At 66.0% G+C, this 14,238-nt stretch overlaps 1 protein-coding gene across 1 annotated transcript in view; it reads left to right on the forward strand.

Annotated features, from left to right (window-relative positions):
- Positions 1-8,956: 8,956 nt before the first annotated feature.
- Positions 8,957-14,238, forward strand: part of INAVA (innate immunity activator) — a gene marked incomplete at its 3' end in the record, with an annotated part of 7,137 nt that continues 1,855 nt past the window's right edge. Inside the window, 6 exon segments of the mRNA XM_079763773.1 lie at positions 8,957-9,355; positions 11,885-12,011; positions 12,632-12,774; positions 13,123-13,239; positions 14,141-14,159; positions 14,162-14,235. Coding sequence (XP_079619899.1) covers positions 11,957-12,011; positions 12,632-12,774; positions 13,123-13,239; positions 14,141-14,159; positions 14,162-14,235 — 408 coding nt within the window. The 5' untranslated portion in view covers positions 8,957-9,355; positions 11,885-11,956.

Consider the following 14,238-nt stretch of genomic DNA (forward strand, 5'->3'; position numbering starts at 1 on the left):
CAGTTTCTCATCCATGGGGGGCGGGGGGGGCAGGGAGGGGAGGGTGAGCGAGCTGGGCAGGTGCCAGCCTGGTCCCCGGGCTGAGGGTGTGAGCCACCGGGCCCAGGGCAGGAGCCGGCTGGGGCCAGCCCTCCAGGTGTGTGCCAGGCAGACAGGCAGCTCTCAGAAGCCCAGCTGGGACCCTGGCCCGTGTGGCTCAGTGGATAGAGCGTCGGCCTGCGGACCGAAGGTCCCATCGATGTGTTTCTCTCACGTCGGCGTTTCTCTCTGTCTCTCTCCCTCTCTCTTCCCCTAAAAATCAATGGAGCCCTGGCCGGTGTGGCTCAGTGGATAGAGCGTCGGCCTGTGGACTGAAGGGTCCCGGGTTCGATCCCGGTCAAGGGCACATGCCTGGCTTGCAAGCTCCACCCCAGTGCAGGGCTTGCAGGAGGCAGCCGATCCGTGACTCTCTCTCATCACGGATGTTTCTATATCTCTCTCCCTTCTTCTCTAAAATCAATAAAAATGTATTTTAAAAAGATATTATTTTAAAAAATAAAAAAAGCCCTGACCGGTGTGGCTCAGTGGATAGAGCATCGGCCTGTGGACTGGGGGGTCCCAGGTTCGATTCCGGTCAAGGGCATGTACCTTGGTTGCGGGCACATCCCCAGTGGGGGGCGTGCAGGAGGCAGCTGATGGATGTTTCTCTCTCATCGATGTTTCTAACTCTTTATCCCTCTCCCTTCCTCTCTGTTGAAATATCTTTTTTTTTTTTTTTTTTTTTTACAGAGAGGAAGAGAGAGGGATAGAGAGTTAGAAACATCCATGAGAGAGAAACATGGATCAGCTGCCTCCTGCACACCCCCCACTGGGGATGTGCCCGCAACCAAGGTACATGCCCTTGACCGGAATCGAACCTGGGACCCTTGAGTCCGCAGGCCGATGCTCTATCCACTGAGCCAAACCGGTTTCGGCTCTGTTGAAATATCAATAAAATACATAAAAAAAATAAATTAAAAAAATAAAAATCGGTGGGAAAATATCCTCGGGGGAGGATTAAAATCAATGAGAGAAGCCCGGCTGTGGAGACCTGCCCTGGTCTCGTCCTCCCCCTCCTCCCAGAGGGAACCCAGAGCTGGCTCCAAGGCCCCTGGGCCACCTCCCAGAACCCCATCCCCGGACCTCACCCCCCGGGAGGGTCCTACAGGAGCATAGCTCCCTGAGACTCCCAGGCCAGACACCTGGGGATCCCCACCTCCGCCCTCTTCCTCTCCAGTCAGCCAGCTCCCGGCAGGCGGGTCTGCTTGTGACTCACCCCGCCTCGCACCCCCAGGGCCAGCGCCCACGTGAGTCAGGCCCCATCACCCCTGCCCGGCCGGCTGTCTGGCCAGGGCTTCCCAATTTCCAAAGTCCCCCCACTCCTGTCACTCCTGCATCAGAGTGAGTCTGGCTCCTGTCATCTCGGGGGCCCAGTCATTGGCCTCTGTCATCTCTGGGACCCAGTCAGTCTTCAGGGGTGTGATGGCTACTTTTAAAAAATATGTATTTTTTTAGCCCTAACCGGTGTGGCTCAGTGGACAGAGCGTCGGCCTGCGGACTGAAGGGTCCCGGGTTCGATTCCGGTCAAGGGCATTTGCCTTAGTTGCGGGCACATCCCCAGTAGGGGGCGTGCAGGAGGCAGCTGATCGATGTTTCTAACTACCCCTCTCCCTTCCTCTCTGTAAAAAATCAATAAAATATATATTAAAAATATTTTTTTATTTGATTTCAGAGAGGAAGGGAGAGGGAGAGAGAGATAGAAACATCCATGATGAGAGAGAATCATGAATCGGCTGCCTCCTGCACGCCCCACACTAGGGATTGAGCCTGCAACCCAGGCATGTGCTCTGACCGGGAATCTAACCCTGACCTCCTGGTTCATAGGTCGAGGCTGAACCACTGAGCCACACTGGCCGGGCCGATGGCGACTTTTACTCGCACGTGTCCACTGAGCCTGGCCCGTGGGACCCAGTGACTGGGTTAAACATTATTCTAGATGTTTCTGAGAAGGCGTATTTCTTAGATGAGGCGAACATTTATTTATTTATTAAATTGTTTCTTATAAGTGAGAATTTATTGTTCTTTTCTATTTCTTTTTAATTTTTTTTTACATTTTAAAGAATTGATTTCTGAGAGGAAGGGAGAGGGAGAGAAACACTCATGATGAGAGAGAATCATGGATTGGCTGCCTCCAGCTCGCCCCCTACTGGGAATCGACCCTCAACGTGGTTGACACTCAACCACTGATCCACACCAGCTGGGCAAGATTAACATTTAAATGAGCCCCGCGGGGAGGGGGCTCCTCACCTGGGGAGGGGGGGGCGGGGGGCTGTCCCCTGTCGGGTCCCTCGGCCTCGGCCTCCGCCTGGGGAGCGGGGCTGGTCAGCCCGGGGGACCTGGGCTTGCATTGTTTGCTGAGACGTGTGCAGGTTGAGCGGGGGGTGGGTGTAGGGGTGGGGGCAGGGGGGGCAGAGGGGAGGGGTCAGCTCTGCTCCACTGAGGTGGGTGGTGCCCCTGACTTCTCCGTCACCTGCTCTGGGGGAGGGGTGGGAGGATGGGGGAGCGGGGAAGCCCTCCAGAGCTCTGTTGAGCCCTGGCCGGTGTGGCTCAGTGGATAGAGCGCCGGCCTGCGGACTGAGGGTCCCGGGTTCAGTTCCCGCCACGAGCACCTCGGTTGCAGGCTCTTCCCAGGTCTAGGCCCTGGTTGGGGCGCGTGCAAGAGACAAGCCATCGATGTGGTTAGGATCAGAGTTTGAGCGTCGACCTAGGAACCAGGAGGTCACAGTTAGATTCCCTGTTAGGGCACAGGCCCGGGTTTCGGGCTCCATCCCCAGTAGGGGGCGTGCAGGAGGCAGCCGATCCACGATTCTCTCTCATCGTGGATGTTTCTCTCTCTCTCTCTCTCTCTCTCTCTCTCTCTCTCTCTCTCTCTCTCTCCTTCTCCCTTCCTCTCTGAAATCAAATAAAAAAATATTTTAAAAATAAATTAAAAATTTTTAAAAATGAACCGTAGACTCTGAGTAAAGCAGATTACCCTCCATCCTGTGGGTGGGCCTCGCCCAATCAGTCGAAGGTCTTAAAGAAACAAGACTGACCTCCTGGGATGAAGGGAGAATCCTGCTCGCCGACTGCCTTCGGACTTCACCGGGAGCTCTTCCCGGGGCCGTGGGCCTGCCAGCCCCCCCTGCAATTCTGATGGCAGCCTTCCCGATCATATCCTATCTCATAAAAGCCTAACATGGAAGTGTCCGGTCCTCCGTTCAACTGAAGTGTAATATGCTAATGATATGCTAAGCCCTCTCAACTGCTCGCTCTGACGTGCACTGACCACCAGGGGGCAGACGCTCTGACTGGTAGGTTAGCTTGCTGCTGGGGCCCAGCAGGTCCGGTCGGAGTGAGATGGGCCGGACATGCCCTGGAGCCCTCCCACGTCCCTCCCTGGCCCCGATTGTGCACCAGGGGGGGTCCCTCAGCCTGGCCTGCACCCTCTCGCAATCCGGGACCCCTTGGGGGATGTCGGAGAGGTGTTTTCAGCCCAATCCTGCAGGCCAGGCCGAGGGAACCCACTGGTGCATGAATTGGTGCACCAGGCCTCGTGTGTGTGTGTGTGTGTGTGTGTGTGTGTGTGTGTGTGTGTGTGTGTGTGTATAATTCGCTTCCGTTTCAGGATAAAAATCTTGCATCCTTAGCTAGCCACAGGGCCCTTAGCTCATCTGGCGCTTTTGTACACGTTAAAGAGGAAGCCCGGATCCTGGGGCGGGTGGGCGGGGCATGAGCGAGCCTATCCCCTCAGTTTCATGCACAACCTGGACTCCCACACGGCCCGCCTGCCCCTCTCCCACCTTCCACTCCTGCGCCCCGCCCTCCACACCCGAGAATCCTGCAGCTTTTTTTTTTTTTTGGTTAAATATATATTTTTATTGATTTCAGAGAGGAAGGGAGAGGGAGATAGAAACATCCATGATGAGAGAGAATCACGGATCGGCTGCCTTCTGCACGCCCCACACTGGGGATGGAGCCCGCATCCCGGGCATGTGCCCCGACCGGGAATCGAACCCTGACCTCCTGGTTCATAGGTCGCCGCTCAACCACAGAGCCACGCCGGCCGGGCATCATCCTGCAGCTCTCAGCACCCGCGCTGCGCCTTTGCCTTTCAGCGGTTGTACATCCTGTGCTGTGGGGCTCCCCCCTCGAACCTCCCCAATCCCCCCACCCCGGCTCTGCCTCCGGCGCCAGGCTCGACCCTCCCCCCTGCGCCCTGGTTCCGGCCCGGCCTTCACGGACGCTATTGCTGCTGGATCAATGTGGGGGTGGGGGTGGGGGAGAGGGAGGGTTGCGGGGGGGGAACCCCGGGATGAACCTGGACCGGTTTATGGAGCAAACGCGAGCAGAGCGGCGGAGTGAAGGAATGAATGAATGAGGGGCGGGCGCGGCACGTGGCGCGCAGTGCGCAGCGGCGGGCGCGCAGAGCCGGGGCCGAGGAGGGAGGCACTGCGGGCCCGCGGGGCGCGCGCGGGAGCAGGGCGGGGGCCGGCCTGCGGGGAGGGGCCCGCCGCCTCGGTGTCCGCTCCCGCCCCGGGTCCGGGACATGGAGCTGCCCCGCCAGGCCCGGCCGGAGCGCGCGGACGAGGGCGGCGCGCGGACGTAGGGGCGCCTCCTCCCGCCCGGGCCGCGGGAACACGCCGCGCCGGGGGGGTCTGGCACTCGGGAGTCCGAAATCGGGGGGTGGTTAGGGGGACGGCCCGGTCCCTGGAACCAGGGTCCGCGCAGGCCGCCCACCCCCGCAGGCTCCCTCCCCGCCCCGGACGCGGCCCCGCCCGACTCCGGGGCGGGAACCCCGACCCCCCTGGCGCGCCGTCCCCCCCTCCTCCGCGGCTTGGTACGCCCCGGGGGACAGATGTCTTGGGATCTTTAACATTTGGGATGCTGCAAATGCCGAAGTTAAAGGGAATACCTCCGGGGAGGGCGGGCCGGGGGGAGGCTCGGGGGGCAGGGACGGCGGCCTGGACACGCGGGTCCTGCGGCGGCGGGTCCTGACCGGGGCGCGCGGGCGCGGGCGCGCGGCGCCGCTGCTGCGGGGGACAGGTAAGGGGGAAACGGGGGGGCAGACGGGGGATGGGCCCCTGAACCCCCCGCCCTCGGCCTCAGCGGAGGGGGCCCCCACAGGAGATGGGGGAATTCGCCCTACGGAGGGGGGGGGGGTGGTGGAGATTCCGAGTTCCTGCGCCACACGCCCGTCCCCAGCGCCTCCACCTTTCTCCGGGGACCCTCCCCGCGCCCGGGGTCCCCGGCCAGGTTCCGGGAAGCCTCGAAAGCCGCCAGACAAAAGGAGCCGAGTCCCCGCCGCCCGCCGGGATGCGGAGGGCGCGGTGGGGGAGGGGAGCGGGCGGACGGACAAAGGGGCTTTTCAGAGAAGCCGGGGTCTGGTTTCAGGGCGCGTTTCCCCGGCCGGCGTGGGGGTCCCCGGTCCCCGCCACCATCGCTGGCTGGAGGCGAACACCGTTCCCGGTGGGGAGGGAGGAGAGGGGAGAAGGAACACCGGTGAAGGGTCCCCCCCTCGCCCCCCGCCCCCCTCGGCCTGCAGGGTCCTGGGCCCTGTTGCGCTCCAGCTGTTGGCACCGCGGCCCCCGCGCTGACCCTGGGCTGTTAATTCATTCGCGGGAGTTTCGGGGCGCCCGAGGCGGGCCGGGCCGGGTGCGGGGCGGCTGGCCCCGAACGACCTCAGTCTGCGCATCCGGAGACACCCCGGGACCCAACCCCATCCTGGGGAGCGCACGGCCGGGGGGTGTGTGTGGTGTGGGCGAGCCTCTCTGCTGAGGGCTTTTCCTTCAGGAGGGAGAGCCCTGCAGGGAGGCGGTCTCCTCTTGGGGGAGACCAGCTGCAGGCTCTCTGATGGGGTTCAGGGAGCTGTGGGTGCTCACCTCTGGCGGATCCGGGTGCCCAGGCCCTGCGTGTGCATCCATCCATCAGGCCTCAGGCCCCTGAGGTCAGCGCCAGCCCCTGGCATGCCCACCTCCCCTGGGTGTTTGTGTTTTTTTAATTTATTGATTTCAGAGAGGAAGGGAGAGAGAGAGAGAGAGAGAAACATCCGTGATGAGAATCATGGATCGGCTGCCTCCTGCACGCCCCCCACTGGGGATGGAGCCCGCAACCCAGGCCTGTGCCCTTGGCCGGAATCGAACCCGGGACCCTTCAGCCCGCAGGCTGACGCTCTGTCCACTGAGCCACACCGGCTGGGGCTCCCCTGGGTATTTTGAATGGAAGGACAGGCAGACCGAGATCCGGGGGCCTGGGCGTCTTGGGGAGCTGGTTTGCCCATCAGGCTGCAAACCCCATCTTGTGCTGAGCTGGCGTGGGGTCCCCCTGCCTGTGCATTTGAGGGTGCAGCGAGGAGGGATTCCCCCAAGGCGGGGTTCTTCGCGGGCACCAATGATACAGAAGGGTCACGAACTGCGAGGGGAAAGGTGGTCCCCGCCATCACGGCCGGGCCAGGGCCCCCGCCGCCGGTAGAAGCCGCCGAGCTGCAGGCCCCGGGGCGGTGGTGGCCGCCTGGCGTCTGTGGCCCGACCCACTGGTGACCCCGCATCACGTCCACGCAGGAGCACGGGCCCGGCGGGATGGGCTTGGCGCCGTGCGTTTCAGTGCCGGGGGTCCCTTGAGGGATTCTCCTCAGGTGTTGCTATGCATGTGAAGAATGCTGCGGCTTCTAGAAACTTCCCTGGGCTCCCACCTGGAGCTGGGGGATGGGCAAGGTGGGGGGAGGGAGGATGGCAATTATGTGCAAAGTCCACTGAGAGAATGTGGCGGCCCGGCGGGGGTGGAGGGCTCTGCTATTTCTCCTCCGGGAGGAGGGGCTGGGGCTCCGCGGGGGAGGGGGCTCCTCACCTGGGGAGGGGGGGACGGGGGGGCGGGGGGCGGGGGGCTGTCCCCTGTCAGGCCCCTCGGCCTCGGCCTCCGCCTGGGGAGCGGGGCTGGTCAGCCCCGGGGACCTGGGCTTGCATTGTTTGCAGAGACGTGTGCAGGAATGTGAGGGTGAGGGGGGGTGGGTGTAGGGGCGGGGGCAGGGGGGTCAGAGGGGAGGGGTCAGCTCTGCTCCACCGAGGTGGGTGGTGCCCCTGACTTCTCTGTCACCTGCTCTGGGGGAGGGGTGGGGCGATGGGGGAGGGGGAAAGCCCTCCAGAGCTCTGTTGAGCCCTGGCCGGTGTGGCTCAGTGGATAGAGCGCCGGCCTGCGGACTGAGGGTCCCGGGTTCAGTTCCCGCCACGAGCACCTCGGTTGCAGGTTCCTCCCAGGTCTAGGCCCTGGTCGGGGCGCGTGCAAGAGACAAGCCATCGATGTGTTTCTCTCATTGATGTTTCTCTCTGTGTCTTTCCCTCTCTGAAAAATCAATGGAAAAGTATCCAGGGGTGAGGACTAACAAAGCAAAACAAAACAAACAAACAGAAAAGCCCCAGAGCTATGTTGAAGTGCCAGGGTGGGGGGGCACAGTGGAGACTCAGAGATTGGGGTGCAGGGACCCAGGGAGGGGGGGCACAGTGGAGACTCAGAGATTGGGGTGCAGGGACCCAGGGAGGGGGGGCACAGTGGAGACTCAGAGATTGGGGTGCAGGGACCCAGAGCGTCCGTCCGCCCACCCCAGGCCCCGCAGAGCCAAACCCCAGGCCCCGAGAATGGCGGTGGCGAAGTCCTGGCTGTTGTACCGATGATTGGATGGGCGATGATTGGATGAGTCGCTCGCTGGCTGGCGGGTGGGTTACGGGTTCCGTGGGGCAGGAACCGAGCTGGTGGCCTGGAGGCCAGGTGAGGGGGCGAGGCCTGCCTCAGGCCCCGAGGGCCGCTCTGAGGTCGGACTCCCTGACCCTCCTCTGGTTTTACGGGAAAGTGACGAGGCTCAGGGCGCGGGACCTCACTGAGGTCAGGGGTTCTCTCCACCTGCCCACGTGGGACCCGTGACAGGACTCAGGTCCAGGCCCTGCTTTCTGCTGCCTCGGGGGTGGTGGTGGGGGGAATGGGGGTGGTGGTGGGGGAATGGGGTGGTGGGGGGGGGGGGAGTTTGCTGATTATCCCGGGAAAGGCCAGGTCTCAGGGTTTTTAGAGCAAGGACTTCGAGCTGGATGGAATCGTCAAAGCCCGAGGGACCTTCTGCGGCCAGGGTGGCCTTTGACCCTCGCCGCCCGCGGGGAAATAGCCCGGATTCCAGCCGTGTTTGCTCCAGGGTCGAGCGGCCTCCATTTTGGCCGCGGGTCCTTCGTGGTCAGGGAATGGGCTTAGAGCACCCCCCGCCCCCCGCCCCCCGCGGTCACAGTGGCTCTGGTGGGGGAGGGGACAGGATCGGGGTTCAGTGCCCCGCGGACCCGCCTGAGGGACGGGTGCAAATAAGAAACCGGGGGGGGGGGGGGGGCAATGGCCTGCCTCCTGGGGGAGAGGTCGGGGTGAAGGGCAGGGGCTGCCCGGGCCGGCGTCTCCGTGGGTTGGAGCGTCGTCCCCGGCACCGAAGGGTCGCGGGTTCGGTTCCCGGTCGGGGCGCGTACCCCAATTTCGGGCTGGATCCCTCGTCCCATGGGAGGCCACCGATCAATGTTTCTCTCTCTCCCCCTTCCTCTCTCTCTAAACATCAACAAAAACACATCCTCAGGGGAGGGTTAAAAAAATAATAACTAAAAAGCGGGAACAGCCTGGCCTCCTGGGTCCCCAGAGCCTTCCTGAGGTTTTGGGGTGAGCCAGCACGCAGAGGGGCTCGCCTCGTTCGTAAGTGAGCCTCTTGCTGCTGCTCCCCGTGGACAGTGGCCCTGCACCCCGCTTCCGGGGGCCATGTGTGCCTCAGAAAGGGAACCTGGGGTCCGGGAGGGCAGTGACCACCCGAGGTAGGAGGCCGGGTCAGGGCAGGAGGGCGAGGGGCCCCTCGCGGCTCCGTACGGTGGCCCCTGCCGCCTCCCTGCGGGTGGAGGAATCCTCCCTGGGGAAGTCGGGGGGGGGGGGGGGGCTCCCCGTTCCCTGCACCCCGCGGAAGGAAGCGCTGAGGCTCAGGCCCAGGAGCGGCCCGGGCAGGATTGTTCCGGGCAGGACGGCTCCCCTGCTCCTCCCTCTGACTCAAGTCCCAACAAGCACCCTGGCTCCCCGGGGGCCGGCCGCCCGGGAGGAGGGGCCACGGAGGCCGGGCTGTGGCCGGGCTGTGGTGGGACCGGCGTGGGGACCGCAGGAGCCAGAGCCGGGTCCGAGGCAGCGGCAGGAGGCCGCCCCGTGGCTGGGGAGACCCCAGGGGACATGCGAGGCCGCTGGGCCCCCTGACCTGGGACGGGGGCTGCGTCCCGGCTCCTGGACTCCCTCGCAGAAGCAGGTGAGGGCGGGACGAGGTGGAGCGGGTCCTGGGGGCCTGGGAGTGGCCCGTACCACCGTCCCCTCCCCCCGCGGTCTGCGGCCTGCGGCTGGCCGGGCCCAGGGGCGCTGGGGGCCCTGGGGGGCCCCGGTGAGGAGCTGTCCCTGTGGCTGTGAGCCCTCAGGTTCCACAGGAGGAGGGGCACGCCGGCCCGGGACCTGCTTCCGGGCACAGGGAGAAGGGAGGCCCCCCGGGGGCTGGGCCGGAGGGGTGCCGGGGTCCCCCGCCCCCGCCCCCGCCCCCTCTGGGCTCTGCCTTTCTCCGGGGACCCTGTTCGGCCGGGCAGGCGGACGGACTGCGGCTTAGGCCCGGGGCAGGCTGAGGGTCCGAGGGCCGGGCCGTTCCTGTGTGGGGAGGAGGTGGGGTTCCCGGAACTGCTTTCCCTAAAAGCAGAGCCCAAAGCTCCAGGCGCCGGCCCTGCTGGGGGAGGGGGCCCCGGGGCTCCAGGGCTCTGTCCGAGGGGCCAGGGTCAGACCCGGCTCCTCGGCTCCCCGCCCCTGGGGGAAAGGAGGCCCCGAGGGGCTGGGTGGCTCGCCCAGGAGGGCGCAGACTGAACCTGGGCCCCGATCTACGGGCCTGGGCGGCCGCTGGCCCGACAGGGAGCCCTCGTGGGCTCAGCATCCGACTGGGACCACCCAAGGCCAGTGCCCCCCCCTTTGACCCCTCGACTGGCGAGAGGCCTGCCTCCCCCCCATCCTGGGACGGGGAACCCCAGGGCCCCCCCGGGCGGCACAACTTCCCAGGCAGCTCCTTCCTGGTTAATCATTCCTGAGCAGGTGTGACGATGAACGGCTCCTCGCACCTGACCTGACCCGCCCGGCCCCAGCTGCTGCAGACCTCCTGGCCCTGCCTGGGCCCTGGCCTGGCGGGGCGGGGGGGTGCCCACCTGCCCCCTGTCCCCTGTCCTGCTCTCTGGGAGGATGCACGGGGTGGAGGTGGCCCCCTCCAGTGTCCCCAGAACGTGGCACCGTCTGACTGGGGGGCAGGTTTGCAAAGACCTCACGTATGATTCCTTCTCTCGGAACCTGCCTCCCGAGCCCTGGACAGCCGAGTGCCGAGCGCGGGGCATACGGTTCGGGTTGTAGCTCCCCCCGCCCCCCCTCCCCGTGCACTGGGGTGAGCCCTGGTGTGTGTGGGGGTCCCCCCAAACTCTCAGCTCCTCTGCCTCCACAGGCAGAGAGGTGCCCTGAGGAGGGAAGTCCCCGTCCCTCGCTCTGTCCCGCTCTGTGCTGGCTTTCTTCCCTGGGGGCTGGTGGAGGGCCCCCCTGCGTCCCCCCCATGTCCCTGCCCTGGGGGCTGGAGGAGGGGGGGCCCCCTCCCCCGTGTCCCTGCCGGGGGAGGCAGGATAAGCTCCAGACAGAAACTCCCAGGGACCGGGCTGTGTTGTTGCTCAACGGCTGACTCAGTGTGGAGGTGGCTGGCTCCCGCGGGCCGCCCCGCCCCGTCCCGTCCCCCACAGCCCAGCGAGCGGCCAGCTGCGCCCTGACCAGGGCTGTGGGTTCGAGGAGGAGGAGGAGGGGGGGCGGTGACAGGTGTTGCTTTGCTGACTGGAGCCAGCTGGGCCCACACTCCGCGGGGACAGCACCCAGCTACCCTGTGCTCCCAGCCCCAGGGAGGCAGAGGCGGGCGGGCGATCTTCCTGTCTCGGCGGCTGCCACGCCACGCCACGCCACGCCACGCCGCCTTGACACGCTCCTGGGGCTCCCCGGCCCCCCTCGAGGGGCCTCCTAGGCACGGTAGGTGGCCGGGAGTTGGTCCCTGGGGCACTGGGACTCGCTCCGGGACCTGCCTGGATGGACACCTGGTCGGAGGGCGGCAGCCTGGGCGTGGGGGCAGCGGGATGGGGCCTCATGCCCCCCCTCCCGGGTTCCATGGCGGAGCACAGGTGCCCCTGCAAGGACCGTGTACCCCACGCGGACGCCGCCCCCCCCTGCTTCCCGCCTCCCTGCGTTATTCCACTCCTTTTCACTTTTTAAAAACATGTTTATTGATGTCAGAGAGGGAGAGGAAGAGAGAGAAACACCCATGAGGAGAGAGAGTCATGGACCGGCTGCCTCCTGCACGCCCCCCACTGGGGATCGAGCCTGCAACCCGGGCATGTGCCCTTGACCGGGAATCGAACCCTGACCTCCTGGGTCCTAGGTTGACTCTCATCCACGGAGCCACGCCGGCCGGGCATCCGTCTCGTTCTTCTCGTCCGTGTCTTTTTGCTGTTTCCCTTACGGACCCGGGTCAGCGGTTCTGTGGCCACCGCGGCTGCCCATCCCCGTGGGCGAGAGGACTCGGGAAGGAGGCGGCAGGGGCCGGGTGTGCTGGGGGGACCCACAGAGCTTCTCTCGTGCACCCTCCCCTCCCCGTGCTGAGACACCCCCCTGCCCACCTGTCCCAGAACCCCGCTCCTCCCGCCACGCCCCCGCCCTCGAGGCTAATTCCTGAGCCCCGTTTGGGACCAGGGGGTTCACCCAGCTTTTCCGTGATGTCTCTTAAAAGCTGGGATCCGCCAGGCGGCCTGCAGGTCCCGGCCCAGGCGGGGAGCGGCGTCGCGCGCCCCGGGACGCCACCATGGAGGGTAAGGACGAGGTCAGCGACACGGACAGCGGCGTCATCCTGCAGTCAGGTGAGCGGGCAGGAGGTCTGAGCCCAGCCCGGCGGCCGGGTGGGGATGCTCTGGGCGGTGGGTGAGGGGGGCCTCCGCTGGGGTGGGTGCTGGGAGCGCTGGACAGGGTTTCTTTTCTCCTTTTTAAAAATACATTTTTATTGATGTCAGAGAGGAAGGGAGAGGGGGAGAGAGAGAGAGAAACATCCCTGATGAGAGGGAATCATGGACCGGCTGCCTCCTGCACGCCCCACGCTGGGGAGGGAGCCCACATCCAGGCCATGTGCCCTGACCGGGAATCGAACCCTGACCTCCTGGTTCATAGGTCGACGCTCAGCCACGGAGCCACGCGGGCCGGGCCGGGCCGGGCAGGTTTTCTGGCCGGAGGGGCTTGGTCTGGAGCCTGATGCCCATGAGCACCCGGTGAAAACCCGCCCTGGCTGCTGGAGAGGCCCCGTGTCCTGTGGGCCTAGGCAGAGAGCGGGAGAGAGAGAGAAGAGGCGCACACGCGTGTGCACCCCTGTGCACGTGTGTGCATGCATGTGCACACGCCTGTACACACGTGTGCACGGACCGGTTCCCCACGGGGCGTCCGGACGATCTGACCGGGCCTTCCCTGAGCGCGAGCCCCCCGCCCGCAGGCCCCGACAGCCCGGTGTCGCCGCTGAAGGAGCTGAAGGAGGTGAAGGAGCTGACCCACGCCGTTCGCCGGCAGCAGCGGGCCCTGGAGCAGCGCCTGGAGGCCTGCCTGGAGGAGCTGAGGCGGCTCTGCCTGCGGGAGGCGGTGAGAGCGCCCCCACCCCCTCCTGGGCTCCTCCCTGGAGCCGCATTTTGGGAGATTGGGGCCAAGGGAGGGGGGAGTGTTGGCAGTCAGACGGGGGGGGGGGGCGGGGGGGGGGAGTATGGTGCCTGGCATCCTGGGTGCAGGCACTCACGGTCCCCGGGGGTGGGGGCAGGGCTGCGGGGGGGTGGGGGGGACCCAGCAGAAGAGGGGGAAGCTCAGAGAGGCGAGCGAGGAGGCTTGAAGGGGGTCAGAGGGCGGGGCAGTGAGACCTCGGAGAAGGGCTGGGGGGGGCTGGGAGGGCAGAGCCGGTGGGACAGGGGGCCTGGCTCGACCGCGCTTTCCCTGCAGGAGCTGACGGGCGTCCTGCCTGCCGAGTACCCCCTCAAACCCGGGGAGACGGCCCCCAAGGTCCGCCGCAGGATCGGGGCGGCGTATAAGCTGGACGAGCAGGCCCTGCACGGAGAGGTGAGGAGTCTGGGCGCTGTCGCTGGGTCCCCAAAGCTGGGCCTCTCCCACCTGGAGGAGGAGGAGGAGGAGGAGGAGGCTGGGTCCGGGTGCCTCCTCCCCCCCCCACCCCCCCCCTGCGCCAGGCCGTCTCCACCCATCACGCCCAGGGGTGCTGGCTCCCCGCGGACGAGGCACCCACGAAGGTGTGGCCCCGGTGGTGTGGGAGGGGTGCCCCCGGGAAGCAGGACGGCGGGGCGCCCCCGGGAGGGCCTGGGTTTGGTCTCTGTGGGCAGGAGATCAGTTAAGAGGCAACCACTGGCCCGGGGAGGGGCCGCCTCGGAAGCTGGGGGCGTGGCCCGGGGCCTCCGGGAGCCCTTCCCCTGGGGCGTGAGTGGTGGCATTCCGCGGCCCCGCCCTCCCTCCCCCCACCTCCAGGCTCACCTGCCCAACCCTTTTGGGGTCAGGAGGGAAAGTGCCCCACTTCGCCTGGAACCCCGCCCAGCTCGGCCTGCTGGTGGGTGTGTCCCGGGCCCGCCTTTCAGGCCGAACCCGAAGGCTTAGCGCCTGGGCACCTCCCGGCCCGCCACCCTCTGCCCCACATGGAGGCCGGGGCCGGGATCCAGGGTCCTGACGTACACTGTGCGCAAGCAGCAGAGGGGCCTGGGGGGGGCACCTGGAGGCCTGCCTGGAGGAGGAGGACTGTCCTCTGTGACTCCAGGGACCTTGGGTCTCCTGTGTTCCAGCTCACCCCCCTCCCACCCCGGCAGGACCCCCTGAGCAGCCTAGAGCGGGAGCTGGCCCTGCAGCTGCAGATCTCGGAGGCCTGCCTGGAGGAGGGGGCTGTTCTCTGTGACTCCAGGGACCCACCCCCCCAATCCCAGGCCTCCTGCGTCCCAGCTCACCCTTCCTCCCCCCGCAGGACCCCCTGAGCAGCCTGGAGCGGAGCTGGCCCTGCAGCTGCAGATCGCCGAGGCCTCACGGCGCCTGAGCCGGGAGGAGAAGCTGAGCCGCCACGCC

The sequence above is a fragment of the Cnephaeus nilssonii genome (genome assembly GCF_951640355.1).
Source record: "Cnephaeus nilssonii genome assembly, chromosome: 23".
In the NCBI taxonomy this organism is placed as follows: Eukaryota; Metazoa; Chordata; class Mammalia; order Chiroptera; family Vespertilionidae; genus Cnephaeus; species Cnephaeus nilssonii.